This window comes from Colletotrichum lupini, chromosome 2 (assembly GCF_023278565.1).
Source record: "Colletotrichum lupini chromosome 2, complete sequence".
Lineage (NCBI taxonomy): Eukaryota > Fungi > Ascomycota > Sordariomycetes > Glomerellales > Glomerellaceae > Colletotrichum > Colletotrichum lupini.
The window spans coordinates 7,213,233-7,240,723 of record NC_064675.1 but is presented as its reverse complement, the minus strand read 5'-3'; the positions used below and the strand labels follow the sequence as shown (position 1 = coordinate 7,240,723).

General features: G+C 52.7%; 12 protein-coding genes and 2 non-coding genes across 14 annotated transcripts; 8 read left to right on the top strand and 6 right to left on the bottom strand.

Annotated features, from left to right (window-relative positions):
* Positions 1–78: 78 nt before the first annotated feature.
* On the top strand, positions 79–3,899 carry CLUP02_04521 (HET-s/LopB domain-containing protein; the record flags this gene model as incomplete). The annotated part of the gene is made up of 2 exons (XM_049283533.1): positions 79–1,921; positions 1,972–3,899. 2 exons carry the CDS (start codon positions 79–81, stop codon positions 3,897–3,899), a joined length of 3,771 nt encoding a protein of 1,256 aa, XP_049140676.1.
* A 301-nt stretch (positions 3,900–4,200) lies between these two features.
* CLUP02_04520 (uncharacterized protein) lies at positions 4,201–5,394 on the bottom strand (the record flags this gene model as incomplete). Its single annotated transcript, XM_049283532.1, has 5 exons — positions 4,201–4,347; positions 4,417–4,821; positions 4,949–4,983; positions 5,092–5,305; positions 5,386–5,394. The coding sequence occupies 5 exons, from the start codon at positions 5,392–5,394 to the stop codon at positions 4,201–4,203; spliced, it is 810 nt and encodes a 269-aa protein (XP_049140675.1).
* A 538-nt stretch (positions 5,395–5,932) lies between these two features.
* CLUP02_tRNA056 lies at positions 5,933–6,013 on the top strand. Its single transcript has one exon. It is a non-coding gene; the product is annotated as a tRNA-Thr (tRNA).
* Positions 6,014–7,175: 1,162 nt separating this feature from the next.
* On the top strand, positions 7,176–7,578 carry CLUP02_04519 (uncharacterized protein; the record flags this gene model as incomplete). Its single annotated transcript, XM_049283531.1, has 2 exons — positions 7,176–7,238; positions 7,309–7,578. 2 exons carry the CDS (start codon positions 7,176–7,178, stop codon positions 7,576–7,578), a joined length of 333 nt encoding a protein of 110 aa, XP_049140674.1.
* Positions 7,579–7,811: 233 nt separating this feature from the next.
* Positions 7,812–10,093, top strand: CLUP02_04518 (catalase; the record flags this gene model as incomplete). The annotated part of the gene is made up of 2 exons (XM_049283530.1): positions 7,812–8,039; positions 8,093–10,093. The coding sequence occupies 2 exons, from the start codon at positions 7,812–7,814 to the stop codon at positions 10,091–10,093; spliced, it is 2,229 nt and encodes a 742-aa protein (XP_049140673.1).
* Positions 10,094–10,395: 302 nt separating this feature from the next.
* CLUP02_04517 (uncharacterized protein) lies at positions 10,396–11,349 on the bottom strand (the record flags this gene model as incomplete). The annotated part of the gene is made up of 1 exon (XM_049283529.1): positions 10,396–11,349. One exon carries the CDS (start codon positions 11,347–11,349, stop codon positions 10,396–10,398), a length of 954 nt encoding a protein of 317 aa, XP_049140672.1.
* A 1,249-nt stretch (positions 11,350–12,598) lies between these two features.
* CLUP02_04516 (uncharacterized protein) lies at positions 12,599–13,516 on the top strand (the record flags this gene model as incomplete). The annotated part of the gene is made up of 1 exon (XM_049283528.1): positions 12,599–13,516. The coding sequence occupies one exon, from the start codon at positions 12,599–12,601 to the stop codon at positions 13,514–13,516; it is 918 nt and encodes a 305-aa protein (XP_049140671.1).
* Positions 13,517–13,590: 74 nt separating this feature from the next.
* On the bottom strand, positions 13,591–14,046 carry CLUP02_04515 (uncharacterized protein; the record flags this gene model as incomplete). Its single annotated transcript, XM_049283527.1, has 2 exons — positions 13,591–13,841; positions 13,884–14,046. The coding sequence occupies 2 exons, from the start codon at positions 14,044–14,046 to the stop codon at positions 13,591–13,593; spliced, it is 414 nt and encodes a 137-aa protein (XP_049140670.1).
* A 91-nt stretch (positions 14,047–14,137) lies between these two features.
* On the bottom strand, positions 14,138–17,308 carry CLUP02_04514 (uncharacterized protein; the record flags this gene model as incomplete). The annotated part of the gene is made up of 14 exons (XM_049283526.1): positions 14,138–14,432; positions 14,464–14,520; positions 14,583–14,679; positions 14,823–14,928; positions 14,977–15,107; positions 15,273–15,377; positions 15,600–15,858; positions 16,006–16,060; positions 16,136–16,157; positions 16,232–16,322; positions 16,386–16,486; positions 16,526–16,585; positions 16,643–16,817; positions 16,868–17,308. The coding sequence occupies 14 exons, from the start codon at positions 17,306–17,308 to the stop codon at positions 14,138–14,140; spliced, it is 1,995 nt and encodes a 664-aa protein (XP_049140669.1).
* An 800-nt stretch (positions 17,309–18,108) lies between these two features.
* Positions 18,109–18,181, bottom strand: CLUP02_tRNA052. The gene has a single exon. It is a non-coding gene; the product is annotated as a tRNA-Lys (tRNA).
* Positions 18,182–18,809: 628 nt separating this feature from the next.
* On the bottom strand, positions 18,810–19,842 carry CLUP02_04513 (uncharacterized protein; the record flags this gene model as incomplete). The annotated part of the gene is made up of 2 exons (XM_049283525.1): positions 18,810–19,105; positions 19,164–19,842. 2 exons carry the CDS (start codon positions 19,840–19,842, stop codon positions 18,810–18,812), a joined length of 975 nt encoding a protein of 324 aa, XP_049140668.1.
* Positions 19,843–22,735: 2,893 nt separating this feature from the next.
* On the top strand, positions 22,736–22,972 carry CLUP02_04512 (uncharacterized protein; the record flags this gene model as incomplete). Its single annotated transcript, XM_049283524.1, has 1 exon — positions 22,736–22,972. One exon carries the CDS (start codon positions 22,736–22,738, stop codon positions 22,970–22,972), a length of 237 nt encoding a protein of 78 aa, XP_049140667.1.
* Positions 22,973–23,477: 505 nt separating this feature from the next.
* On the top strand, positions 23,478–24,951 carry CLUP02_04511 (short chain dehydrogenase; the record flags this gene model as incomplete). Its single annotated transcript, XM_049283523.1, has 4 exons — positions 23,478–23,621; positions 23,903–23,993; positions 24,157–24,694; positions 24,753–24,951. 4 exons carry the CDS (start codon positions 23,478–23,480, stop codon positions 24,949–24,951), a joined length of 972 nt encoding a protein of 323 aa, XP_049140666.1.
* A 1,882-nt stretch (positions 24,952–26,833) lies between these two features.
* CLUP02_04510 (uncharacterized protein) lies at positions 26,834–27,085 on the top strand (the record flags this gene model as incomplete). The annotated part of the gene is made up of 1 exon (XM_049283522.1): positions 26,834–27,085. The coding sequence occupies one exon, from the start codon at positions 26,834–26,836 to the stop codon at positions 27,083–27,085; it is 252 nt and encodes an 83-aa protein (XP_049140665.1).
* Between the last annotated feature and the right edge of the window lie 406 nt (positions 27,086–27,491).

The window sequence follows — 27,491 nt, the reverse complement described above, 5'->3', positions numbered from 1 at the left end:
CCTCACATCTCACCCCCGCCTCGCTGGTGAGGGGCTCACCTCTTTGTCTTTAACCTGCACAGTGTTTCAACCGCCAACATGGAAGGCATTCGTTCCACTGGCGGCTACATGCAGCGGCGCCTGAGTCGTCTGTATAATGACACAAAGAAGTCTTCAGACTTTGTTCAGGAACCAGTCAAGGCCCCCGAGGACCCTGAAATCAAGTCACTGTTCAGAAAGCTCCGCATCCAAAAGGACCGCGTATCAACGTGGGGTATCGAGTGGACAGATCCTAACCAGTCAGATGAAATTGATAGCTCACTATCAAAAGCCGGTCTGAGTGAGGTTGTTCACAGCATTCTCTCGACTGTTCGGGAGACGCTATCAGAGTTGGATGCGCTATGGAAGAGCTACACCAACCCGCTAGGCACCGTCTCAGAAAAGTCGGCAGATCGCAAGACCGCCTTTGTAACTTGGGACAAGGCAGTATTCGCGGATGCCATTGGAGACCTCACTCAGTCTGTCGACACACTTTACGACCTTTCTAGAACACGCTCCTCCGCGCAGATGTCGTCGCGTTCCAAGCTTGAAAAGTCCATGGCTTCCACTGAGGAGCTGCGGCCTTTTGAGTCCACCAGGATGCAGACGCCTCAAGAAATCGACCCGACAACGTTAACAAACATTCGGTCCATGCAGGCGGAGCCCATGACCGAGTCGAGGGTTAACCTTCCTCCACGCGATATTGTCTTCATGAGCAAGCAGGCTTGGTCAGATCTATCCCAACATATTGGCCGCCAACCCTTTGCACCGCTCTTGTTGGAATTTGCAACATTCGACTCCATGTACGCCATCACGGGTATCATGCCCCCCATGTCGCGCTTTGAGAAGCTGTCAGCCGGCTTGCAGCAGGACTCGCAGAGGGCCCCAGGTACTTGGATCGGCCTGCCGAGACTGCTGGGTTATTTCGAGGATTTGGAGCACGCCCGCCTTGGACTCGTCTATCACTTCCCGCCCAACTTCAACGCCGTCTCTTTTGAAAACTTTACGCAAAATCCTCTCTACAATGTTTGCACGCTCGCCGATTTGTTGTCGCGACCAGACTTTGAGCCGACCTTGGAGGCCAAGTATCGCTTGGCTTCCAACCTCGTCAACACCGTATTCGACTTGCATGCCCGGGGTATTACCCACGGCTGCATAATCGACAAGAACGTATCTTTCTGCAACATGTCCACGCCCGACTTGACCACGAGTCCCGGCGAGGTGGACATTCGCCGGCCTCTCATCTCATCCTTCGATCTGTTTCCAGATGCTCCATCAGATGATGAACCAGTCTCGCCATCGCTGCCCCTTTTCCGACACCCCCTGGACCCTCGCACCACCCCGGCATCGCCCATAAACGACAAGATGGACTCTCGTATCCTCGATCTGTACTCTCTCGCCATGGTTCTGTTGTCTATTGGTCTTTGGACGAAACTCGATAACCTCGTGCCCGATCCTAATCAGCCAATTCCTGAGTCAGTGTTGAACCAGCTAGGAATTCGTTGCTCTACCCTTTACAAGAGGGCTGTAGAGACCTGCTGGACGGCGGTCGATATGTCGCTTCAAGGGAATACCTCTGACGAGGAGCTTCTCTCGGCTGTGCAGGTCAGCGTGACGCGCTACCTCGACTCGTGCGCCATCCTAGACAACATTAGTTCTCTCGAAGACCGCCTCAACCTCGACCTTGGAAAGAAGACTTCCGTGTCCCCTATCGGCACACCCACTCGTCAGAGCATCTCAGGGCCCTCAAAGGAGGTCAAGGTGGTGGCGACCCGACCGATCGTCGACACTCGTGGCTCCTCGGTTGATACCAAGACGCCCATTTCGGAACCCAGCTCCGCGCGCCGTTCATATCCCTCTGCTGCAGAGGAGAAGCGGCAGCTTGCCAGACAAGAGGGTCAAAGTAAGTACTACATCGCAGATCGCATCTTTCGGCCACTAACAACACCACAGCCGGCCCAGTAGAGCTCCCTGCGGAGTCAAGACCTGCCAAGGCACCGTCTCCCAAGACCCGTCTCTACCCGCAAATTCCCTTGCCTCCCGATGCTGTGGAGAAGTGGAACACACTTGTGATGCCTCAAGTCAACCAAGCACTGCGCCACTTTTACCGCAAAAACCGCGAGGAGTCGGTCGAAGTTTCGCTCGAGTCCATCGGCAGTTCGCCAACAAGAACACAACCGACGGTTTTGGTTGTGTGTACGTCTGTCAGCAAAGTCAAGGCCATTCTGACGCGCAAGTTGGGCGAGCTTTTCGAGGGCAAGTCTGGGTTCGGGTTGAAGGTTTGCAAGGGACAGGTTCTGAGGTCACGAAAGCAAGCCGGCGACCCCAAACGAAGCGCAGCACAAGAAGAAGACGATGATGACGGCGCAGTCAAGGCAGCCAACCCTGATTTTCAAGCGCGCCCAAGCAATGGCGCAAGTATCGGAGCTTGGGTGGGGGACCGCCACCTGCCGCCCGTTAGCTTGGGCGGCCTTGTCCTAGTCGACGACAAGCCGTATGGGATGACGGTCCACCACATGCTCGACGATCCTGAGGAGATCTACAAGCACACGAAAGCTCAGGATCCGACTATGCGTAGTATGGCGAGAGATGCTGAAGACGTTCGTTTCGACTGGTACGCAGAGTCGTCGGCAGAAAGCAGCGGTGGCGAAGACTATGCCTGCGAGTTTTCGGAATCAGAGGAGTCCGAAGCGTATTCGGAGACGGATGTTACTAGCGATGCGTCAGATGAGGAGGACAGTGGTGACGAGTCGGAAGGCGAATATGACCAGCCCGGCGATATTCCTGGTGTTGAGCCGGGCTGTGGCGACGGATACATCATCACGCAGCCCGCCATGGACGACGTCGACGAGGAGTTTTATGCTTCAGCCGAGACAGCAAATGAAGATCATTTGGACAGCTTTACCGTTGGCGAGGTTTACGCATCGAGCGGCATCAAAAGGAGGGAGCAGAACGGACTCATCCACGAAATCGACTGGGCCCTTTTCGAATTCGCCGAGGAGAGACTGCCCGAGGACAACTCGATACCCAGAATCCAGAGCAAGCAGCTGTCGCCTTCATACGGGAAATTCCCGTCAAAGCAAGGCAAAGTTATGCACCCGATGACCGTTGCACCCACCACAGCGCTGCCTGGCCTGGAGGTGCAGTGCATGGCGCGTACCAGCGGCCTGCAAACGGGCCTCATTCTGCCCGCTCTAACGAGCGTCAAAATCTTTGGGCGGACGACACCCAGCCACACGTACCAGGTCAGCAGTGCCGCCACCGAGACACCTGCCGAATTGACTGGCGGCGGCAAAAAGCAACCCATGGGTATTCCCGGAGACAGCGGCGCTTGGGTTGTAGAGCGCGCCCACGGGCGGGTTTGCGGGCATGTCTTGGCGTGGAGTGGGCGGAAGCGCGTTGCGTATATTTGTCCGATGGATGTCTTGCTTCTGGATATTGCGGAGGCTCTTGAGGCACGTGAGGTCGGTTTACCCGGCGGCGAGCCAGTTGTGAGTCTGAAAGGACGTGACGAGGAGGATGAGGAAGAAGATGGGGGCACTTATAGAGACGACGAGCCTTCATCGTCGCCTTTTCTAGACCCCAAGGATGACGATGATTTGGATGTTGTTTCTGAAGAGGGGGACGATGACGAGCTGCCTGTTCTTGTCCGCTCACGCGCTCCTCCGCGAGGACGCGGTACGAAGAAGGAAGAAGGCCAACAACGTCAGGACCAAGACCAGAAGCAGGAGGAACCGGGCCATGCGCAGGAGAAGAAAAAGCAGGACGGCACGTCGCAGGAGCGGGAAAAGTTTTCATCGGGCGAGAATCATGATTTATCACGCAGGATGGAGTCTATGGGCATTGGCAGGAGTCGCATGGGCGTCGGCATGTGTAGCTGACTGGCTGAGGGCCTCGGGGTGCGTCCCGCGCCCTGTATTCGGAATACCCCATTTGGATTTTTTTGAGTAATTTAGATTATGTAGCATTAATGAAGCATGAAGCGAAGTCATTACAACATTGGTCTTTTTGTCTTTTTGTGTTTTGGCATTAATGTGAGCAGGCAGGACGATTAGTCTGGTCTTAGCAGTGGAATCTTATTGAGAATGGGAGAGGCAGACAATGAGGCTGAATAGCATTAACAATGGAAGAAAAGCTTCCCGCTGTAAGAGGAAAATGCAAGACGGACAGATAGAGAGAAGACTACATGAAATCGTCTTCCCAGTTCTCGTCGCGGTTCTGGTTGCTCGTGGCCTCCATGTTCTCCTCCGTAAAGATGTCATCATATGCGTGATCCTTTTGCCACTTCTTCTCCTTGCGCTCCTGCATAACGCGGGCCTCTTCTCGTTTCTAAAATCCGTTAGCATCCATCCCTCGAGACTTATATCTTTGTGTAAGAGAGTAAGATGGAGAACTCACCCTCTCAAGAGTAGAAGCCTGGTCCCTCTTCCTCAACTCCTTCAACCGATCATCCCTCTCCTGCTGCAAATCAGGCTTCTTCTCGACCTTGGTCTTGTTGAGCCTGTTCACGATGGGGTTCTCGCGCTGCGCGACGAGCACCTTTTTTACTTTACGTGGGTCCTTGAAGGAGACTTGGCCGACGGCCATGCTGCCGTCCTTTTTTAGGTTGGACCAGGGGGTGTAGATGATTGTGATGTTATCCTTTTTGTTGCCCTCGATGGAGTTTGCTTTTGTGAGCTGGGCGAGGTCGGTGAGGAGGGGTTCGGGGATGGCGTCCCATGTCATCGGGGTGGTTGTGGATGGGTCCTTTGGGTCTGGGAGGCGGAGGTAGATGTGGGCTGAGGAGAGTTTGTCTACGTGGAACTTTTCGGTGTGTTAGTGAGGGATGTTGAGTGAGGTGAGTGATAAGAGTTGTGAGATGAGATTTTGCGTACCCTGTGAGAGGTTAGTGAGTGATGAGTTTGGGGGTGGGTGAGTGGACTTACCAGACGTCTTCCTCCCAGCCGTACTTGATCAACTCCTCATCTATTTCCCTCCGTCAGTACTCCTCCATTTCTTTCATTTCCATTTCTCAAAAAGGTGCAGGCTGAAGCGACCCCCGTCTCATCTTCACACAACCGGGAGCAAACGCACTCTCAAACTTGTCCTTGCCGACGTAAATGAAAGCGGCCGGGTCGACCGCCTTGGAGGTGAAGTAGTAGACCATTGCGCCGAAACTCCCTTCCAGTCGGTTGACTTCCGTGAGGTCTTCAGTCGATGGTATTAAGGAAGTGAGGTTTCGGCGGTGACTAACCCTCTCGACCTCGTTTGCGCGATGAGATAGTTGGCGGGGTTGTGATTTGCGACGCTGGAAAGGAGAGAATTTCGAGGTGGGGGTGGGTCCGGTCTGGGGTACTTACTTTCTAGCAGACAAGCACCTTTTTATACGTGATCCATTGGCCAGAAGGCGCGACGTTTGTTAGTGTCGCGGTCAATGGAGGAAACAACCATGTGAACTCAACTCGGGCAGTCAGTCAAAGGGACAAAGTGAGGTTCCGCCAGAGCTGCTGCTGCTGCTGCTGCTGCTGCCTGTTCGTCAATTCCCTGAAACTACTTTGAATACAGTTGTTTCCTATTTCAACAACCAAAACAATTCCGTCTTCAGAGTTCCTGCTGCTATTTGTTCCCAGCTTTGCGTCTATTCAGGTCCTTTCGCCCACCGTTGGAGTGTGGTGCAGCGATCCGCGCTCAGGCACCCGCGCCGTCAGCAAATCCTTTGTCGCGCCACGCCGTGCCACCAAGTCAAGCAAGTTCAAACTCTAGCCAAAGTTTCTTTCCGTGGCACCTCTCAGCCTCGTTTTATCGTTTTGCAGTGATTATCTGCTATTTTCTCATCCACCGTCAACTTCGAAGTTGCCTTTCCACACCACAACAACGATCACATCCACGTCCCCGACCTCGCTACATATTCCTTACCAGCAGGTCCTAGTAGCAAGCCTTGTTGGCTAAGTGGTATAGCGTCTCACTAGTACCTAGCGACATGAGAAGATCGGCGGTTCGATTCCGCCACGAGGCAATGATAGAGTAGCACCACGGGTGTGAAATCTTTTGCATTTTGTTTATGGTCCAAGAGGATCTGAGTTTGGTGGACGTGATGCTTGTCTGTCAATTGAATTTGTTTTGTTCTATTGGAAATACGGAAGGATACCAAGTTGCCTGCCAGATCAACTCATATTAGCCACGCGCGACGGTTTATTCGCCCGCCTTTGCCAATGCATTCATCTCTTCGGTCTTGTTCACCATCGCCTCTTCATTCATGCGATTCAGTCCGGGCAGCGTTGCTTCCCCATCTCGTTTACCACAGCGCTCCCGTGTGGAGCTCACATTGTGGTCTCGTGAATGCTAACGCATACAGTCTGAGCGTTCGGAATAGAGGCGGACGGTTTGCTTCCGATACCGAGGACTGACTGTTCTGCTAGAGAAGAGTTACCTTGATACAAGGTTTCTAGGAAGGCAGTATGTGTATTGATGAGATTGGCGGGTGCAGCTTGATTTTCGGGACGCTAGGATGTCCCCGTATCAGTGGGCTAGCTATGCATCCGGTTGCCTGCTGTTCATCCGTGGTCTCAGTCCGGATCCGATTATTTCGGAATCATGGACGGGTCACATTTGTAAGGGCGAGAGTTAGAGATGGCAAATCTAAGTTTGGTAAGGCTGAGTTGAACAGGAATAATAGTTTCACCGTAAAATAAGGTGCAGCAGTCTTACTACGAAGTTCATTCGGCGGGAAACCATTGACCAGTCAGAATCTCTTTCTATCTCACGGCGAGAAAGGTGCCTAGTCATGCCAGAGAAGCGCGAAATGGGTGACGGCGATGAGTGTGTAACGTTTGTACTTGCTCTACGAAAAGCAGAGTCTTTCGCTTCGCCCGTACTTCATACACGCACCAGAAAGTCCGTCATGCTAGTGGGTGACTTGAGCCTATTGTGAAGAGGACGATGTCGATAAAGTAAGTCTCTCAGTCAATTCACCAGGCTGCTCTGTGTATGCCACATCACTCCTCCCCTAGCTGGAAGCTTCAACCCAGCAATTGATGTTTGTGGAAACCAAGAACTCTCATCAATAATCATGACTGGGCGATGATCTCACTTGTACCACAAAACGGTCGAATGAAGAGCATCTTTTTACCAATATCACAGATGAGCCCATCCGCATCACCCAATCATCTCGAAGGCTGATGCAGCAGTGGCTCGGTGAGAGAGAAGCTTGGGCCATCGAGGGGCATTGGAGGGGCACGGCGGTACGTATCTTGGACAGGTTGGCGTGGTTCCGCTTACCAGCCGACTACGCGTCATGTCATTGGCTGGGGGGCTGGAGCTTCTGCTCCTTTCTCCACCCTCCGGACCACAGCTCCGGAGTACACGGCAGGCAAGCGGGCAGGTAGCCAGGGGCTCGCGGCTTCTTTGGGACACGGCAATGTCGACTCTGACATCAACATGGCGAAATGTCTACACTTCCTCCCAACTCTTCGCGGCACACCTGGCAGACGATCTACTGTAGTGCTGGTAGGCCAGCCTGACTCTGGAGAATGTCCCGCCAATGGGACAAGCAGTTGGACGTCTGAATGGTACGCAATTTGAAGGGGCAGTAGTCGTTGGCGACTGACTGGTAGCACAAGATTGACGTCAGACAGGCCCGAGTAGATGGGACTCCATCAGGAAACAGACCTGGACGAACGGGAACCTCGATTGGTGAGGCTTGCTTTATATAGGGCGGGTTTCGTTCTGGGGTTTGCTCGCCCTCCTAAATTCTGATCTCTTTCCCGCCTCTCTCTCAACGGATACACATGCCGTCTTTCTTCTCTCCTTGAACCATGTCCAGCATCGTACCCGATACCCTCAAGAAAGCTGGCAACGTAATCATGGGCCAAGGAAACAAGAAGAACGCTCAGCTCGCTGAGAACATGGTCGAGGTCAACCCCAAGGCTCCCATGACCACCGACTTTGGCACAAAGATTGAGAACACGGATGACTGGCTGAGGGTCTCCAACAATGACAAGACCGGACCCATGCTCTTGGAGGATGCTATTGCGAGAGAAAAGGTTCGTCTTGACCTCCTGCTTGTAACCGCAATCTGTCATTAACACCCGCACAGATCCACCGCTTCGACCACGAGAGGATTCCCGAGCGAGTAGTCCACGCCAGAGGAGCTGGTGCTTTTGGAACCTTTAGACTATTTGAAAGCGCCGCAGACGTGTCAAATGCCGGCGTCTTGACCGATACATCCCGCGAGACCCCCGTCTTCCTCCGCTTCTCCACTGTCCTCGGTAGCAGAGGCAGTGCCGACACTGTCCGCGATGTCCGCGGCTTTGCTGTGAAGTTCTACACCGAGGAGGGTAACTGGGACATGGTTGGAAACAACATTCCCGTCTTCTTCATTCAGGACGCTATGAAGTTTCCCGACGTCATCCACGCCGGCAAGCCCGAGCCTCAACTCGAGTTCCCCCAGGCTCAGTCTGCCCACGACAACTTCTGGGATTTCCAGTACCTTCACACCGAGGCCACACACATGTTTTGCTGGGCCATGTCTGACCGCACCATTCCTCGCTCATATAGAATGATGCAAGGCTTTGGTGTCAACACTTACACGCTCACCAACGACAATGGCGAACGGCACTTTGTCAAATTCCACTTCACCCCCGAGCTTGGCGTCCACTCACTCGTATGGGATGAGGCACTAAAGCTGGCCGGTCAAGATCCCGATTTCCACCGCAAGGATCTCGCCGAGGCCATCGAGAATGGCGCTTTCCCTAAGTGGAAGTTCGGTATCCAGGTTCTACCCGAGTCCAAAGAGCACGACTTTGACTTTGACATTCTCGACGCCACGAAGGTCTGGCCCGAGGAGCAGATCCCCATTCGCTACATCGGCGAGCTGGAACTGAACAGGAATCCCGACGAGTACTTTACCCAGACCGAGCAGGTCGCGTTCTGCACCAGCCATGTTGTCCCCGGCATCGGATTCTCAGACGACCCTCTCCTTCAGGGCCGCAACTTTTCTTACTTTGATACCCAAATCACCCGCCTCGGCATCAACTGGCAGGAACTGCCCATCAATAAGCCGGTATGTCCAGTCATGAACTTCAACCGTGACGGCGCACACCGTCAAACCATTACAAAGGGCAACGTCAACTATTGGCCTAACCGTCATGAGGCCGTTCCTCCGGCAAACCACTCCAAGGTTTCCGGCGCCTACGTTGACTTTGCCCAAAAGGTGGAGGGCATGAAGCAGCGCAGCAAGAGCGCCAAGTTCAAGGACCACTTTAGCCAAGCCCAGCTCTTCTTCAACAGTCTGTCGCCAATCGAAAAGACGCACGCCGTCAACGCATTCGCGTTTGAGCTAGACCACTGCGAGGACCCCATTGTGTACGAACGCATGGCCCAGCGTCTTGCTGACATCGACCTGGGCTTGGCTCAGGCTGTTGCCGAGATGGTCGGCGCAACATCGCCTGAGAAGGCGAGCACACCCAACCACGGCAAGAAGGCCAAGGGTCTCAGCCAGCTGGAATTTGAGCCCGAGACACCCACCATCAAGTCGCGCCGCATCGCAATAATCATCGCCGACGGCTTCGATCCTGTCGCATTTGGTGCCATCAAGGGTGCTGCCGCGGCAGCTCAGGCTACGCCGATGATCATTGGCACCCGTCGCTCCGAGATCTTCCCTGCCGGCACATCCAAGACGGCTGGAAACGGTGTCGTTCCTCATCACCACCTTGAAGGCTTCCGATCGACCATGGTCGATGCCATCTTCGTGCCCGGTGGTGCAGATTCAATCAAGACTCTTTCCAAGAACGGCAGGGCTGTCCACTGGATTCGCGAGGCCTTTGGTCACTTAAAGGCCATCGCTGCCACAGGCGAGGCCGTTGACTTCATCCAGACTGCCATCTCGCTTCCCGAGGTTTCCTTGTCTAGTGACAGTAATGTTGCAGAAAGCTACGGCGTTGTCACGATGAAGTCGGTCCAACCTGAGAGCCTGAGGGAGACTGTCGAAATCGTCAAGAACAGCAAGGGGTTCTTGGAGCAATTCTTTTACACCATTGCTCAACACCGCGTGTGGGCGCGTGAGCTCGATGGACTCAGCACTCAGCTGGCGTACTGATCCGATAACTGACGATACGAACGGGAAACGGCGCTATATATAATGATTGTCATATAATGAACAACTGATGATGACTTTTATCTTGCAAGCCCCTGTAGTTTCGTGATCTGACTTGAGTCTACGAGCCGGAGTAGTCGAGAGGGCTATATTGCTTTGATGAAAGATGTGTTATTGTGGAGGCCAACGCCATCGTCTTATACATCAAACAAGGCTCAGTATAACCTCACCAATGTTCTTAGGTAACAGGCTGTATTAACGTATATTCCTTTCTACTCAATAATTCTACCACGACGCCAGCCAGCTTAGGTGCTAGCAGCAGCCGTTGTCGTTACCGGAGCCGTAGTCGTAGCAGCAGCGGTCGTCGCCGCGACCGTTGTTCCACTCGCCGACGAGCTCCCGCTTCCCGACGCGCCACCTTTAACCACAGTCGCCCTCACAACCTGACCAAGCGTATTGAAGACGATATTCACCAATGAACTAAGCGGCTCGTACGAGTACGTCTTTTGCGTCAGCCCGTTACCGAGATCCTGCTGGGAGCCCGTAAAGGTCATGTTCTGCTGGTAGTTGCCGATGATGGAGCTCAGGGCGGAGGCACCCGCGTTGGTGACCTCTTGCACAATATTTCCCAGGTTATCAATCAAGAAGTTAATCTTGGAGTCGCCGTTGACGATGGAACCCAGAAGGCCGTCCACAGCACCAATGACGTCGTCGACGACATCGCCGACGGTGTCGAGGAGGTTGATGAGCAGAGGGTTCAGATCTAGCGAGGCGAGCGTGCGGTTGACAATGTCGACGAGGTTGCCGAGGCGGATGACGAGCTCGAGCTCGGCTTCGACGTCGACGATGGTGATGTTTACCTTTTCGATGCCGACTTGTACGCCCGCGTTGATGGTGACGAGCTTGGCGACCTCGGCGGCGAGGTTCACTTCGGCGGAGAGGTTGTCGACGTCGAGCTCGATGCGGCCGACGGAGAGCTCGGGGACTTTGAGGTAGACGTCTGCTGGCGGGGTTGTGGTGCTGCTTCCTGCGGCGGTGGTCGTGCCGCTGCCGCTGCCGCTGCCGCCGCCGGCGTTGCCTCCGGAGTTTGCGGCGGTGGACGTTGGGGTCGTTGGTGTTCCTGAAGCCTCTGGCGTTCCGGAGGGTTGTTCTGCTGCGACGGAGGTGGTTGCTTCTGTGGTGTCTGTCGCGGTGGGAGTTTGTGTCGCGACGAGGGCGACGAAGAGCGCCAGCAGGAGGGAGATGATGGAGGTCCTCATTTCGGATGATTATAAAGGTGATGGGCTTTTGCAAAGGAGTGTGTTGGGTTGGATTGGTTTGTGTCAAAGGAGTGGACGAGGAGCACCAGGTGAGCGAGACTGGGAACGCTGGTGAGCTGTGGGAGGGGACGAGGCCGCGATGGGAGGGCTTGCTGGGGGGATATATGGCGGCATCGTGGGAGGAGGAGATGGAGGTTGACAATTTACCTCGTCCTGTCCCAGCATCAGACCTCCCCCTTCCCTTCCATCCCTGTTCTACGCGGAGTCTACATGACTACATGTAGGTACGTAGGTAGAGTGTCATGGGTTGAGGCCCATCATCCATGTCACTAACACACACATGGGATGGAGCATCCGCCCTGGTGTAATGGGGCCGTTGGTCTCCATATCTAGGGCGGATATGGGCAGCGGTCCCGAAGAGGCGGTGCCCACACCTCCTTTTGTCCCATGGAGTTCCATTGCCCGGCAGTCGAACATCTCGATGCTTATAGGGGGGAAAGAGAAGTGCTGATTTGTGAGACAAGGTGACAAGCTGCAAGCCACCGGGCCGAAGGGCTGCATGTGGACGGGCATGTTCAGAAAAACCTTGGAATATTCCATGTCTGTGTGGCTCCCCCGGGTTCAGATGGACCATGGATCGATGGGAACATTTGGGAGATTGCCCTCTTGTCCCATTTGGCCATTTGGTGATTTGACCTCTCGGCTCATACCCCATTCTATCATGCCTTGAGCTCACGAGCGTTGGCGATGTTGCATCGTGCGCGAAATAAAAGTGACAGCACTGCGTCACTTGACGGGGGGAGATGGCAGACCAGTCGGGGGATTCGCTGGGCGACGGGGGCGCCGCGTGCGGAGGAGACTTTTGAGAACATGACCTGGCCCTGTTGAATGTGGATAGGAGGAAGAAACTCACCTTGCCAGCTGTCTCCTAGGATCTGGTGTTGAAAGGGGAGGGGTTATTGAGTTAATGTCTGCTCTTGATGCAGTGACAATCCCGAAGCCTGGCTCGTCATCGGATCTGGCACTCGCTGGATCCCCTCCCCCCTCCTCCACTTCCCTTCTCCTCATTAGATACTAGACAATACTTGTATCGTTTGCTTCCCCGGCATCGTTGGATTTGCAGCCCTTTGCTCTCGTCCGCGGCCCCTTCACTCCCTTCGTCTTTCCATCTCCAAATCGGCCTGCAGCGCCACTACAGTCACTCCTTTGCAAACCAAGACAAGAAAGCCTCTTACACTCTCTTTTCACCATGATCTTCTTCATCACCAGGGCTCTCACCCTCCTCACCCTCTCGACCCTGACCCTCGCTCAAGATGAGCCAAAGGGTGACGGCTATGTAGGCTACGAGCTCAACCGCCGCGGCGACAACGAATCAGCCGTCTACGAGACAGCCAACACAAAGACCGGTATCGACACGCTCAACCCGATCCCGGACGTGTACCTCAACGCGTCCGTATCAGTGGGCGAGATCAGCATTGAGGTGCAAAACATCACCGCCAAAGTGAACCTCGACGCCAAGGTCCTAAACCTGCTGCACTTCCAGGCCGGCGTGGACGCCAGCATCGACCGCGTCAAGCTGGGCATCTACAACGTCTCGGCCAAGGTCGAGCTCGAGGCGCGGCTGGAGAACGTGGTCAAGATGGTGGACGATGTGCTCACCAGCATCGACCTGAACCCCATCATCGCAACACTGGGCGACACCGTCAGCGACATCGTCAACAAGACCGTCGACGTCGTCACGGATCCCGTCGAGAGCAGCGCCGCCGCGTCCGCAGTAGCGAAGCGCGACCTCACGTTCCGGCTGGAGCACAATATCCTCTACTCGGTCAACGACTTCTCGGGCCGCACGCACACGAACCGCGTGCTGGCGCAGAACGGGAGCCTGTTTGACGTCTACCTCGACAACAGCGGCAACGAGAGCGGGCGCAAGGTGGTTGGGTTCTACAGCCGCGACATGACGTTTAGCGGGCACAACAAGACCATTTCGATTGACGGGCAGGTCAAGGAGTTTGAGCTGCAGTACGTGTATGCGCCGTATCCCGGCCTCGAGGCGTTTAGCAACATCTACCTGGATACCACGGGCAAGGTCGTGAGGACCAAGATTGTGGCTGAGGCGGAGGGAGGGGGCACCGCGACGATTAGCAACGATGATGAGAGTATTCTTTAGAGTGCCCCAAATGTAGCGACGCGGGATTCGCGAGGCATTGGGCATAATGGAAATGAGAGTAAGGGACATGCGAGTTACCGATTGCTGTCAATCGAGATTTCGATATTTCCAAATGACTGCCTATGACATGATGGTGAACCAATGCGATTGTGGACGTTGATTTGCCGTCTGAGATGGTGAGGCGTGCCAGTCTGGAAGCAGTCAGACCTCCGACGCCTGGGTCGTTCGATTGGGACCGCTCCGGGGAGCCGCTTCTGGGACGGGGGCTCGTGGGACAGGGTGGGATATAAGAGGCGTGATATCGGCCGGGGTGACATTTTGGGAGCTGAAGAGGACAAGAGTTGAAGACGTTAGTATTCTCTCCGACTCTCGAGTCTTTCTCTTGACGCCATGTAGAATGGAACGCGGTCAAAGCTGCGAGCCCTACAAATCAGACGGTAAACCAGTGGGTACCGAAGGTGTATTGTGTAGTCGCCGGCGATAAAGGGGAATGACGTTGTGACGTCGTTACGTTTGGATGATATGAACATTGTACTATTAAATCCAGTAATAGCAGAAACAGCCGCTTTCCGTTATGCCCGAGCAACCATCGAGGAACAAATCCTCCGCAGACTGTAACGCTCAGAGTTTTCGGGCTGGGCCTTGTTGGAAAGGGCCGGACGGGAGATCTCGGCCCCCATTTGCCATTCTCTTTTTTTGATGAACCTGGCGGAGAGACGCACGGCGCGCAATGAGACCATGGCCCACCTCTTTTGTGAAATTGCTTATGAAAGTTATGAAGTTGAATGCGACTCCGTTGGCCACTTTGGTTGCGACTCTTCTCCGCCGTGTTTGCCGGCAAGGCAAAATGTGGAAAGTGTCACTGTCAGAAACGGACTGCAGAGTCCGGTACCGCAGCGTCGCACCCGTTGATGGCCTGGACGATTCAATGTGCCGTCGACTGCAACCGCAACGCATTGGTAGGAGCAATATCAAAGCCTCTTTGGATCGACTCATCAAACTCACTAGTACTAGTGGTGTGGCTAGTGCCTTGGTCGCCAACGGCTTTTATGGAAATCTCGCTAACAAAGTCGCTTCGAGCTGCCGCTTAACTTTGAGCTGTTCAAACTTCCAACGGTTGACGCTAGCATCAGTGTGTGTGTCATTGCTCATCTTTTCTTCTCCTGGAAGATGGTGTGTGTGGCTGGGCCAACAGTGCCCCTCGTGCCCCTGAACAGCATGTCGATTTACGTTTAGCCGTACATCAGAGAGCCCACTCGCTCCAGTTTACCTAAAATCTCTTTAGCATTCGAGCCACTGCAGGAACCAACTGTCAACGTGCCAACTTTGCCAACAAACTCTTCCTCGCCGTGCTTCTTTGCTTGATCAACGGAGACAGCAGCGGATGAAGGTGAACGGTCCGGCTCTCTTGACTTGATCCGTCAGATCCCCGATGAGCGAAGTAACTGCGGATATGGCACCTTACTCATAGACAAACTGGCCCACTGATCAAGCAGATTATAGCTCAGTATCCGCAGACTCCAGGGTGACCCATCCGTCGTCCCCATAGCGGCCTTTCCCCGAACTTTGATCGCGTGGTTCGTGGTCCCGTCTGCCCACGGCAATTGGGCCAAACCCAGATTTACGACGGGAGTCTAGGCCCTCTCTAGGCTCTATCCGCCTAGCGGAACGGCCTTTTCTTGACCTTGTCACGCTTGCCCATTGTTGGCAGATGCAGAAATCAAGGCACAGGAAATTTGGCATGTTTCATCCCTACCATTTTGAGGGGGGGAAAGATGGATCTGGATGAATGCCGTTTTCGTCCGCGTGCGTCTGACCCGGCCGTCGGCAATGCGGCATCCAGGGCGCATCTCATCCTCTTCTCAAGTTGGGTGCGTGTGATGCGTCCTCTTTTATGCGATGCAACCCCGCGACGTGACGAGTTGGTAAGAGGGAGAAGAAACTTTGGTACCGGGCAGTTATTATGCTTGATTATCATTAGTTAAAGCTAACTGCCCCTATCTACGTTGCCTTGAGATGATCTGATGTTGGCAAGAGACGCGATCCTCTGACGCTATGTCACGGCATATCAGCCAACACATACCGATAAATCCATCCTGGGTTGGACTGCAATATTGCAACGTCCAGTGTTTGTTCGCTGCACTGCCCGTTCCCATCATCTCATTTCGAGAGAAGGCTAAAGTGTGGACAACCATACGGATGAAGCCCGGCGATTGAGTTCCCGCTTGGCAACTCTCATATTTCCCCAATCTGTCGTCATTCAGATGGCATGCTTGCGAATCGCGGTGCCGGGGTGGCATACGTTGTTGTGAATGTAACCTCCCATGGCCGATAACGCAGACCTGAGCTGAGGTGCACCATCCGTGCTGGTGATGGAGATGATTTTTCTACCCAACGCCCACGAGTCGTGTGTGCGTTCAATGGAGAGGTAGACCGCCGGTATATTTAGCAAGATTTGAACTAGGCCCTTGATGTGATATTTCCCTCACTTTTGAGTTTGCGATGCCACTATTTGATCCTCCGTGAAGTGGGATTACATGCAAGCTGCAACATTCAGCTATGGCTACGAGAAAGCACCAGAATCACACTGAAGTTTATGTCTCATCATCTCTGGGTTACAAATTAGAAGGCGCAACATTCACTACATTCACATCAACTTGTTCCGGTGTAGATATCTGTGTTTAGCTTGTCTTGACAACGACTATAGGCCTTCACCGCGTTGTTGGGTGACTTCGGGCATGTTTCCACGCGAACTTACAGTAAATGATGTATTGAAATCTTGCAACAGTCTCCGCTCATTCGACTGCTAGTCTCAAAGAGTCAGGAACGACGTCGCAACTGCTCTGGGCGCCAGGAAGACGACGGGCACTGAGTCAACTGTGTCGTATTCTTGAGACCTACAACGCATGTCCATCGAAGCCAACGTTGATGCGGGAAACTTATGTATCATTTTGATAGACGAATCACCGTCTAAGCGTTTGACTCATCTCACTAAGTTTACAGTGAGACTGGGCCATATCTCATACGACGCAAGAAGCATTTTCACAGTGCAGACGTCCAACGAGATATCTCAGTGTACTATCAGTGTGCTAGAAGTCTTGTGACTCGTATGAGCTAGTCTTCAACCTACCAAATCCTGAGTACTCAACAAATGCATCCATGGCAGAGGTGACCACATATCACTTGAAGCATTTACTGCCATCTGCTCGAAACATCTCTCCAAATCACACTTGAGCAGCCGCGGATCCCAGTTTGCTCTCGACCCCAATATCCCTTCCAAGACGAGTGCCGGCATACTCAACTCTTCGAAGGCGTCGTTGCATTATTTCCTTCGTGGTTGACTCCGTCTACATTGACTTCGGCAGTGACAGAAGAAGAAGCCTGCTCCGTAATAGGACTCAATGGGAAGTCCGTACCCTGTGTGTTGGACGGTCCTGCAGCAAGTTGGGTCTGAGTTGGACCGACCGAGCTCGACTCTGAACCGCTTCTGGACCAGGGTATGACTTGTTGGTTGTCGTCCCTGGGAGGATGAGTGAAACGCCACCACCACAGAGCCACACAGGAACTGAAAAAGGTCGCAATAGCAGCTGATAGAAACCCGAGTATGATCAGGGGACTCGAGGGGCTTTTCTTATACTCGAACACGAGTAGTACGATGGGGCCGACAATGGCGGCAAGCGAGAACAAGACTAGTATCAATTGTGTAATCTGGCGCAAGTTGACCGAGTTTGCAACATAGTAACAAAACTTGCTCTTGTACTTCCCGAGGAAGTGTCGGAAACGTGTAGTCATATTGAGGGAGAATTGAGCCCGTCTTTAAGAGTATGTTGGTATAGAAAAGTTACCCGTGAGGCTCGCTGTGAGATGCTGGGCTGAGGCTACCTTGGGTGAGAACTCTAGATATAGACCTGAAGTGTTCCAGCAAATGTTTCTGTAACTCCCATCCGCGTAGAGTCTCCTATTCGTCACAACAATCTTGCTTTGTTAGTTGCTCCTGACTTGTTATGGCGCTTTTGTCGATATCCTTCCTAGACAAGTCTAGTGCTACCGCTTCTTCGACAGTTTATACATCTAGTTTCTAAAGAGGGATGGTCTTTCTGTCACCGCAGTCTAATTATCATCGTCGACGTTTGATGGTATGCGTCGAGCCCCAATCTGACCATTCCCTCTTGCTCTTTCATTGTTCTAACTGCAAGATTGTCGGAAGCCCTGCCGACGTGCGTCCTGAGGCGGATACATGTGGTCTCAATCACTGGACCATCCATGGCTTTCGCGAAATGCAACAATGGACATCATGGTTTCAGTCTAAGATCTCTGGAATAAGTAGATATTTCATCTGAGATTCCCGTCGCATTGTCCTCGTTCTGCACCCCAGGGCAGTGTGCAAATCGCCCGCAAGTTGCAACTTCAAGTAAACGAACAAACTCACTTTATGAAGTCTCCCCTTGACTTGTATGGACTGACTCAGTGCTCAACAAAACCGTCAAGGCCAAAAACAACGTGCGGGTGGACGTAGCAAATCTGCAGATACCCAAAAAAGACAAAAGAATAAGAACCCGATGAATGACTTGGTCAATCGCGGTGAGGATTTGAGCCTCACGCGGGGGTCGAACCCGCAACCTTGAGATTAAGAGTCTCACGCTCTACCGATTGAGCTAGCAAGGCGGGTCTTGTTTGATGACGGTTGTGCCAAAGTGACAGCTCATAGTGGCTTCAGACCCGCCTGTGCTCCCCAGACACCGAGGACCCAGCGATATCTTTGAAGAAGCGAAAGGCGAAAGGGTTGGCACTGTGATGCGGAGTAGTGGAGGGCAAAAGTGCTGAAAATGATTTGAGTGCAACTAGATGAACCTTGTCATACGACGAACGATTTACCCCAATTGAAGAAATGGACTTTTTCGGTGAAGGCTGGCACAGGCCATTACAAAATGCTGTTAATTACAGCTGAGCTCCAACGCGCGATGCAACGTGAATATTGTGAACATGTTTGATATCGATGGAATCATCTATTAGGTCATGTCTTAGTTCGACAAGCGGAGGATGTACAACTGAGGTTCGGCAAATAACCACTCTACTCCAATTAACAAGAATTAGCTAAGTCTCTACTACTCGGAATGCAAGATGCATCACAAGATACTCCAACATAAAGGTCATCGTGATGCCTTCCTTCAATCATCATGCTACACCTCAAACGCCCCGCTTAGAATAGAAACATCTCATTTGATACACATGATTCGTCATTGACTCTGGAAACAATCGTTCCCTGTTCACTCTGGAAACAATCGTTCCCTGTTCACTTTGTCACCGTCGGAGTCCCATCTCCCAACTCTGCCCTCGGCACCTCCCGCTCTGTGCTATCTAGCTCACTGACCGGGTGCAAATCGCTCCTAAGGGCAGAGTAAGATGGGAGATGCCGCGGGTCTGTAGGATGGCTGCTGAGAGAGCTCACATTGCCGTCCGAGTAGGTCGACATGTGGCGCGGGTCCATGCTCATGGGCGAGCTGGGATGCTTCATGGAGTAATATGGTGAGTGCGGTGGAGGTGACGAAGAGGCGTAAGACTCGGGGACGGCTGTCGTCGCGTACGACGCTATGGCATATGTCAGTCTTGATCTGAATCTGAATTGGTGGATGTGGCGAAGACTTACCATGGGCTGGATCATACGGGTTAGGGCTGTGTGGTGCATATCCCATCTCAGGATGTTGGCTCGGGTGAGGGCTCTGGGCGGCGGACGGCTCCCACGCCGGCGGCTCACGTCTTTCGTTGCGCTTTCTGGCGTGCCATCCGCATCTCCAGATGATCGCAACAATAATACCAACAGCCACCGCAGCACCAATCGCGATGCCGACAATGGCCCCCGTTCCCAGACCTCCACCACCACCTCCAGAGGGCGATCCACTCGGAGCCGGCGTTGCTGTAGACGATGCCGATGCCGACGGCGTGGGTGTCACGGACTCATCCGGTAGGAATACTGCCCTCGAGCTGGCATTCGAACTCAGCGTCGCCGATATAAGATTCGTCTGCGGGCATAACCCATCGGGTTCCTGACACGGGTTCGTCGCGCAGCATCCGATATAGGAGATGTCGTTTGTGCACGTCCAGAAGATCTCGCTCGGCGGCCTGGCATCGTCGCAGCCCTGGGCTGGTATGTTGGCGTAGCGGTCTGGGTTGAAGGCGGATATCCTCCTGTCCTTTGTTGGACACTTTCCGCTGCCATCGGCGCAGGGGTTTGTCGCGCAGCAGCCCAGGAACTCGACCTTGCTCCCTTCGCAGATGTAAAAGTCGCCGCCTTTGGGGCAGCTCAGGCCTAAGCTGGCTACCGCCATTGTGCAAGTTTGGTGGATGAAGCTGTATATACCCAAATTCGGAAGCCCGGATTCGCTCTCGAGGTTCACAGCTTGAGACCAAGCCTGTATGGTATATGAGAAAAAACAGCAGATGAGTTTAAGGAGACTTGAAAGGAGCACATGGTAATGCTACTTAAGACATAGGTATAAGATGTATATAAGCTCATAGGCGTAAGACTTGAGGGAGGGCCCGCTGCCAAAAGGTGTGACCAATGGCTCTAAGCCTGCATCATGCTGATCGCCGACTCGACCAGGCATCATCATTCGACATGTCGGACTAAGACGGGGCTTTTCTGCTGAGGTACCTGCAAGCAGCCTTGGAAACCTCGTCTTTCTTCTGCAGGTAGACAAATATTTGTCTTATTGTTGCAAGGGGAGTGTGAGAGGGCGATGGGAGGATACAGCCAAATTTCGCACTTGCGGGTCTCCACAGCCTCCTTTGGGGGCACAAAGCCAGGAAGCCTGGCTTCTCTTGGCATCTGGAGCTGGGCGACAGCCTCTTCTCTATCACCTGAAGGTTGATGGTTGCGGTGTTTTCAAGCAGGCTGTGCCAGTCTTCTACGTATTGGAATTGATCTGCATATGCTGTGTGATTCTTTGGAATCTTTTGCATACAACCTTCTTTGGGCGTGTACGACCTCGGAGGCAATAAAATCGAGACTTGGAGGGCCTAGGGGCCACGATAATCTTGCTGTTGGTGCGTGCTACTTCTGTGCCGCATGATCTCATGAGACAGGTCAGGGACGCACAAGAGAGCAATTGTGCAAACAATGATCAAACGGGAAGGCCGTTGGTGGCAAGATGAAACTCTTGATGAGTGCATCTGCGGCGAGGTAGTCCTGTTGGTTAGGAAATTAGATGCAGCGTCGGTTGGTGCATGTCTCGTTGGAACTTGGTGGTGTTGGTGTTGGTGGTGATTGGGAGGCTGAGGCTTTGCACTATTTCCTGAAGGATCACCTGCGGAGTTCTTGGTCGCTCAGCTGAGAATGAGAGTGAGATAAGCCCATGTCGGCTTCTCAAAGCAATTCTTCAAAGCTAAAAATACGAAAGTCAGCGACGTAGGTTTGTCATGGTGGCAACCCCGATCGGGTGGGCTATTGCTGACAGGATGACAGGATTCCACCAAGACACCAATTCCCGAGGATGCAGATCCGGATTCACTACTGTCTGTAGTACTGCATCGGCTCGCTGTTGACAGCCTGCGATAGATAAAGGAAACCCCATCGAAAAGTTTGAGTGCACTGAGGTGTTGCGATTGACGTTATGAGGCAAAGAAGCGAGACTTGAGGTCAATAAACGAGACGAACCCGTAACTACAGCACCGGATTTTTGGGGGCAGAGTCGCATCGCAACCCGGCCATTTGATCAGGAATGAGATGGGTTCGGACACGTAACCGCATACTTTGTCCAACAAGCCCGTTACCAACTCGTGTCCGCGCTTCTCCATAGAGTCTAATTTCTCACTCATTGGAAAAGGCTGTACTGCCCCATAAGTGAGATGGCGATATCCGAGAAGAAGGAGGGTCGGGAAGGAAGCAGGATGGAAGGTGGGCTCATGAAGGAGTCTTGCTGACCGCCACGGTCCGGAGCCTCGGTGCTGCGCTGCCTGTGTTGGCTACACCATGAACGTGATCGTGACTGCACGGCTCGCTGGGCGGTGTCAGATTCTCTAAACTCTCTCGCTTTTCGAGCTGGCTTTTGCCACCAGTTATACTTCGATGGGAAAGATGATCGCAGAACGTTTTTTGTAGAGGGGGGCAACGAATGCTTTTCAAAGTGTCTCGCAACCCCTTCGATCGCTACCATACTGTCAGACGGATTATTCGCTTGCCATCAGTGTATTAGGAATAGCCCTGGTTGGTTCCTGATCGTCTGGAAGGCTGGAAACACCTTGGATCAGTGGGGAGTGGTAATCAACCCCGCGAAACGAAACTACTGAACACCACGCGGAAACTGTTGCCATATTGTGCAATCAGCCCGAAGATCGTCGTGATGTTACGAGCCATGCGAAAAGTACCGGGGGTCAAGCCCGATGAAATTACCAGAAAAGGCAATTTCTCGGATGAGGGAGGAGGAGGGCGGCCTGGCGAGGATCTCCCGGCGGATGCCGTATTCTCGAAGACCCAGCGCGGAGGTAACGCAGCCATTAGTTCGAGACTTCCGGGCCGGGCCATGATCAATGGAGGGGGCCTCACGGCTTCGCAGTCACACTATCACACATAGTTCACTGACTGGCCCGGCGTGGCTTAAGTTCGTCGGGCCTCCGAGACCGCATCACCCAACACTCGACCGATTCCGAGGCATAACTCTGGCTTCGTTGGGGAGGGCCCTACTCCGGATCCGGGCTTGAGCAACTTGAGCCGGTAGAGCCTTTCCAGCCGCGACTCTTGCAGGTTGTCTCACGGTGATTGCCGATTCAGTCTGACCCCTCCATTGAGCCCGTCACAGTGGTGAGAATCGGTACCGACTGCCGTGTCTCAAGTGATGAGCCCCCCCGGAGCTTGTGGGTACCAGCTCTCTGGAACCTTTGCACCCGCAAACGCAATCTGCGAATTCGCCAAGTGAGAGGTTCTATTTTGAAGAGGCTTGACATCAGACGATGGAAACATCATGACACGTACAAAGTGTGAAGGAGTAAAACCTCGTGGGTCTACAAACTCACGAGAACGCCGAGCAAACATCGCCGTTGATGGTAAAACGGCGACGGCGAGCGGGTTTGCACAATAGCCCGGTTCAAGAAAACTTCAAAAAATCGTCGCAACACATCGTCAACGTAAGGGATCCCGAGTATGGAGGTGCAGCATTGATCCTCTCGGACGGCGTTGAGAATCCTTCCAGACGGTCTTCGAGACTCGTGGCGGCGCCATAACCTATGGTTGACTGGCAACCCTCTCAACCAAGGTGGCAGCACTTCCTTCTGGTGACGACGGTGATGATCCGTGGCCGGGATGTGGAGAGTGCGGCCCCCATGCCCGGGGGAAGACCACCGAATCCTATTGTCTCCAACACCATCGCATCCGAAAGCCCTGCGGGGCACATGAGAATCAGTGCGCATCGGCGAGCTGGATGTCGTCCGAATAGCGAGAATAGAGCGAGTACACGTACGTAGTGGGCAAGTCCTGTAGGATGATCCTCACGGCCAGCCAGCCACGGGCCACCAGAGGAATTCGCGCCGAAGACAATGGCGAGGGCCAGCAACTTTGACCAGGCTCATAGGGGAACCAATGATGCCTCTGCGGGTATGTACCCATGCGTACATGTGTGCGAGCAAAGGGATCCGTGGCGGTGGGACATGCCGCCTTGGCTCACGGCCGGGGCTCGGTCCGGGCGGTCTCAACGACTTCAATGTTCTATCTAATATTCCTGGGCAACTAGAACTGAGGTAGCAATAAGGGGTGGAGAGCAACGGCCGTGATAGCGCTTCGGTCGTGTGGGTTGAACCATGGTGTGGTAGAACCCAGGCGCGCCAAGGGACCGGTCAACCAAGCGCTAGTTCAGGGACGTACAATGAAGGGCAAAGATCAGCCCAAAAAAAGAATAGGGATGGACACTCTCTGGGGCCTTGTGGCGTTACGTTAACTCTGTTCGGCTCTCGCTTTTTGGTGCGGGAAGCGATGTGCAGCGTTGGGAAACTAACTAGCAGCAGCACCCGCGCTCCCAAGACCTTTGAACCGTCTCGTTTCACGGACGTCCGGAGGCGCACGTCCATGTCCGGCGGTCTCTCCACGGGCGTCCGGGCGCGCCACGAACCGCCTCAGGTGAGCCGGTTGTCTAGGACGGGAAAGCGAGTAAATAGAAACAATGGAGTTGTAAAGGAGACGTTTGTTGAGATTGAAATGTCATATTTAAGAACCTGGAATGCCAGCCTCGATACATCTCTTTTTCGAAACAATCCAGCAGAACTCAATCACTCACTTAACCAATCGATCAACTCCTCGGTATCTCGACGATCCAACCCTCTTGACCAACACACCATCACCACCTCTCTCTAGTCAACACCACATTAACAATATTCAAAATGCCTGGCGTTACTTCTCAGTCTACCGGTTCCAAGTACGATGCCATTCCCGGCCCCCTGGGTTTGGCCTCTGCTTCCCTCGAGGGCAAGGTCGCTCTCGTGACCGGTGCCGGTACGTGACATCCCATCATCCAATGCTTCCCTTCCTGTCTCTCCTCATGAGAAGCTCGCCCTCGGGAGAGCTGCAACCGACAACCAGCAAGCTTCCTGGGGTGCATTATTAGGGTGGTCTGTTCGTCTGATCTCGAAACTCAACTAACACAAACACTATCTAGGCCGTGGTATTGGTCGTGAGATGGCCCTTGAGCTCGGACGTCGCGGTGCCAAGGTCATCGTCAACTACGCCAACAGCGCCGAGACCGCCGAGGAGGTCGTCCAGGCCATCAAGAAGTCCGGCTCCGACGCCGCTTCCATCAAGGCCAACGTTTCCGACGTTGACCAGATCGTCTCCATGTTCGCCGAGGCCAAGAAGATCTTCGGCAAGCTCCACATTGTCTGCTCCAACTCTGGTGTCGTCTCCTTCGGCCACGTCAAGGATGTCACCCCCGAGGAGTTCGACCGCGTCTTCTCCATCAACACCCGTGGCCAGTTCTTCGTTGCCCGCGAGGCCTACAAGAACCTCGAGGTCGGCGGCCGTGTCATCCTCATGGGTTCCATCACTGGCCAGGCCAAGGGTGTCCCCAAGCACGCCGTCTACTCTGGCTCCAAGGGAACCATTGAGACCTTCGTCCGCTGCATGGCTATCGACTTCGGTGACAAGAAGATCACCGTCAACGCTGTTGCCCCCGGTGGTATCAAGACCGACATGTACCGGTAAGTGCATACTTCACCTTAGTTGCCTCACAGATCAAGAAGCTAACCCACTATTCAGTGATGTCTGCCGCGAGTACATCCCCGGTGGCACTGAGCTCGACGACGAAGGTGTCGATGAGTACGCCGCCGGCTGGTCTCCCATGCACCGTGTCGGTCTCCCGATCGATATTGCCCGTGTCGTCTGCTTCCTGGCTTCCCAGGACGGCGAGTGGATCAACGGAAAGGTCCTCGGCATCGACGGTGCCGCCTGCATGTAAACTACCAATATCATACCTAATGTAGTAATCGGAGTAATGGGCATCGGACAGGGATACTAGATTGGATCATGTACATTTTAGATTTATGACATGGGATATAATGAATAAAGACATATGGCCCATAACAAACAATCTATCAGAGTGTCCTGCCCTCTGTGCACCTTTCTATCTTAGTATAGCAAAGACTTACTATTACTAGCCTAGTTATCTCCAGTGAGCGCCTTTGACTTTTTGACACTTGTTTTCTCCCATGAGCCGAATTTGCTTTGCAATATTTGACCATACCAATAGACGACAATTTGGATAGGCTCGAGACTTTAAACCTCAAGAGTTTCCTGCGGCAGTCGTCGTAGCTAACTTTCGCAACCGCCCCACCACGACAACAAATCGCAAGGTTCGGGCCGCTCATCCTTCTGAAACCTCCTGTACTCCGTACGAATGTTCGGCATCCTCTATACGAGCTCTGTACTCGTATTTTTGTCTGAAGTTACCGATGGATAATTGTTCTATAGCAGACTGCCTTGCGTGACCAAGAAACAAATGCCTGGACAGGTTCGAACTGTTGCTGCTTGGTAGAAACTAGACTTGCATTCTCGAAAATCATGACAAGATAGTCCGCTGCCTCGTTTCCCGGATCGAGTATCCAGGCAATGCAAGTGCTCGTTCCCCACGGTATGTTGGACATTAGATCTCAAAGTAGAGTACGGATACTAAGTCGGATTCGCAACAGGCGAGGTTGACCAATTTTCGCAATTTCTCTACACCTAGATGCCCACATTGAGTTTGCGCGATTGACAAAAAGGCGAAGAGCATAGGCACTACCCGAAACTCTTTGAGTTCCCCGGGAGAACCGGTAGCTGCGGTGAATGATCGACACGGACAAGCCCGTTAACTTCTTTCTTAGAGTTCCATGGTTGTGGTTCTACCGTCTCCATTCCCCTGACGCGTGAGTCCTAGAGTACTATATCCTAGATGAGGACTGCTAGCCGTGACCTTGAAGCTGGTAAAAAGTGTCCGTGTTGCTGGCAGTTTGACCAACAGTTCGCAGATAGAGTCTGATAAGATGGTTCGTGTGGTGGTCTAAAAAGAATGCGATCGTCGTGAGCTTGACTCGTACAGGGCAAAAACAGCCTGTTCTTGGGAAACCGAGGCGCTGCACAAGTCATGCGCTTATGAGGCGAGAGCAAGGAGGATATTACCGATAGTCATGACACCGGGTAACCATTCTGTATGAAACCCGATTCTCCCGGTCTTTGAATACTTAATACATCTAAGGGCAGCTTGATTTTGCGATTACTGTTCCACCACACTCAACCTATACGCTCTTTACAACAACTAGCCAGTCTTTACCAGCCTGTTAACCCAATTCCAAAATGCACGCCGCCTCTACAGTGGGGACCCATTAGTGTCCATACAGCGCACAGTATCCCGCAAAATCAGGGATTTTCAACAGTAAAAACAAGCATTAAGCATAACAATTAAATAAAAATAAAAACATAATATAATATATTAAGTAAGAATTTATTATATTAAAAAGTTATATTAGGTTTTATATTAAATTCGTTGTGTTATTGAATCTTTATTAAAATATAATAAGATAAATCTTATTTATAGTGGATTATAGGGCGTTAAGAGTGCGAATAATACTGTGTTTGTTAGTACGTTTTTAAAAAATTCGGGTACTAGTTTTTTAACTATTAATTAAGTAATAGAGAAAATTACTAAAATTTTATAAAAATAATTTTCATATTATTTCAATAGTAAAATATTTTTAAGAATTTTCTTAGCTATAATTATTACTTAAACAATAGAGATATTACTTATATTAGTATAATGAAGTTAGTGGGTTTACGCTGACGCACTGGGAGGTGTATTGAAACTAATGGGTCCTCACTGTATTCTCGTCGTTGCCCTCTCGGCCGTCGCCATGGCTGCCGACAAGCCCAAGCGCGATTGCAGACGCGACAGATCCCACCCCGGCCGCGGCTGGTACTGGATTGTCGAGGGCGACACCCTCAACGAGATCGCTGGCGACTTCGGTTCCACCGCCAACATCATCGCCGCCATGAACGGCATCCCCAACCCCGACTCCATCCCGGCCTGGAAGACCATCGTTGTCCCTTGCCCTCCTTAGATCGACCAGCCTAGATCGATGGATAGCCTGCGATACAACACCGACTCATCGCAAACGAATTTCACTACTGCCAGCAATTCAAGAACTCTGGTCGACGGCCAAGTCAAAGCTTAGGACAGCGCTCAGATAATGCATAATCAAAAGTTCAGAGCCCTTACGACCCGCTCGAGTGATTCAGTAATTCGTCTCGGTTTTGTCACAAATTGTCGGATTGGAAGTCCAATTCGACCGCGGCATACAGCCGACTGCGCAGGGGCCAATTGGGGGCCCTATTTACGATTATCGTAGCCAGCCCAACCTACGGTTGGAACCTCCTTTTTACACCTACGCAGATATTCATATAGTCCAATTGATCTCTTCGTCAACTACGGTTCGAACCAACTACCCTGTAATAGGGATACCAACA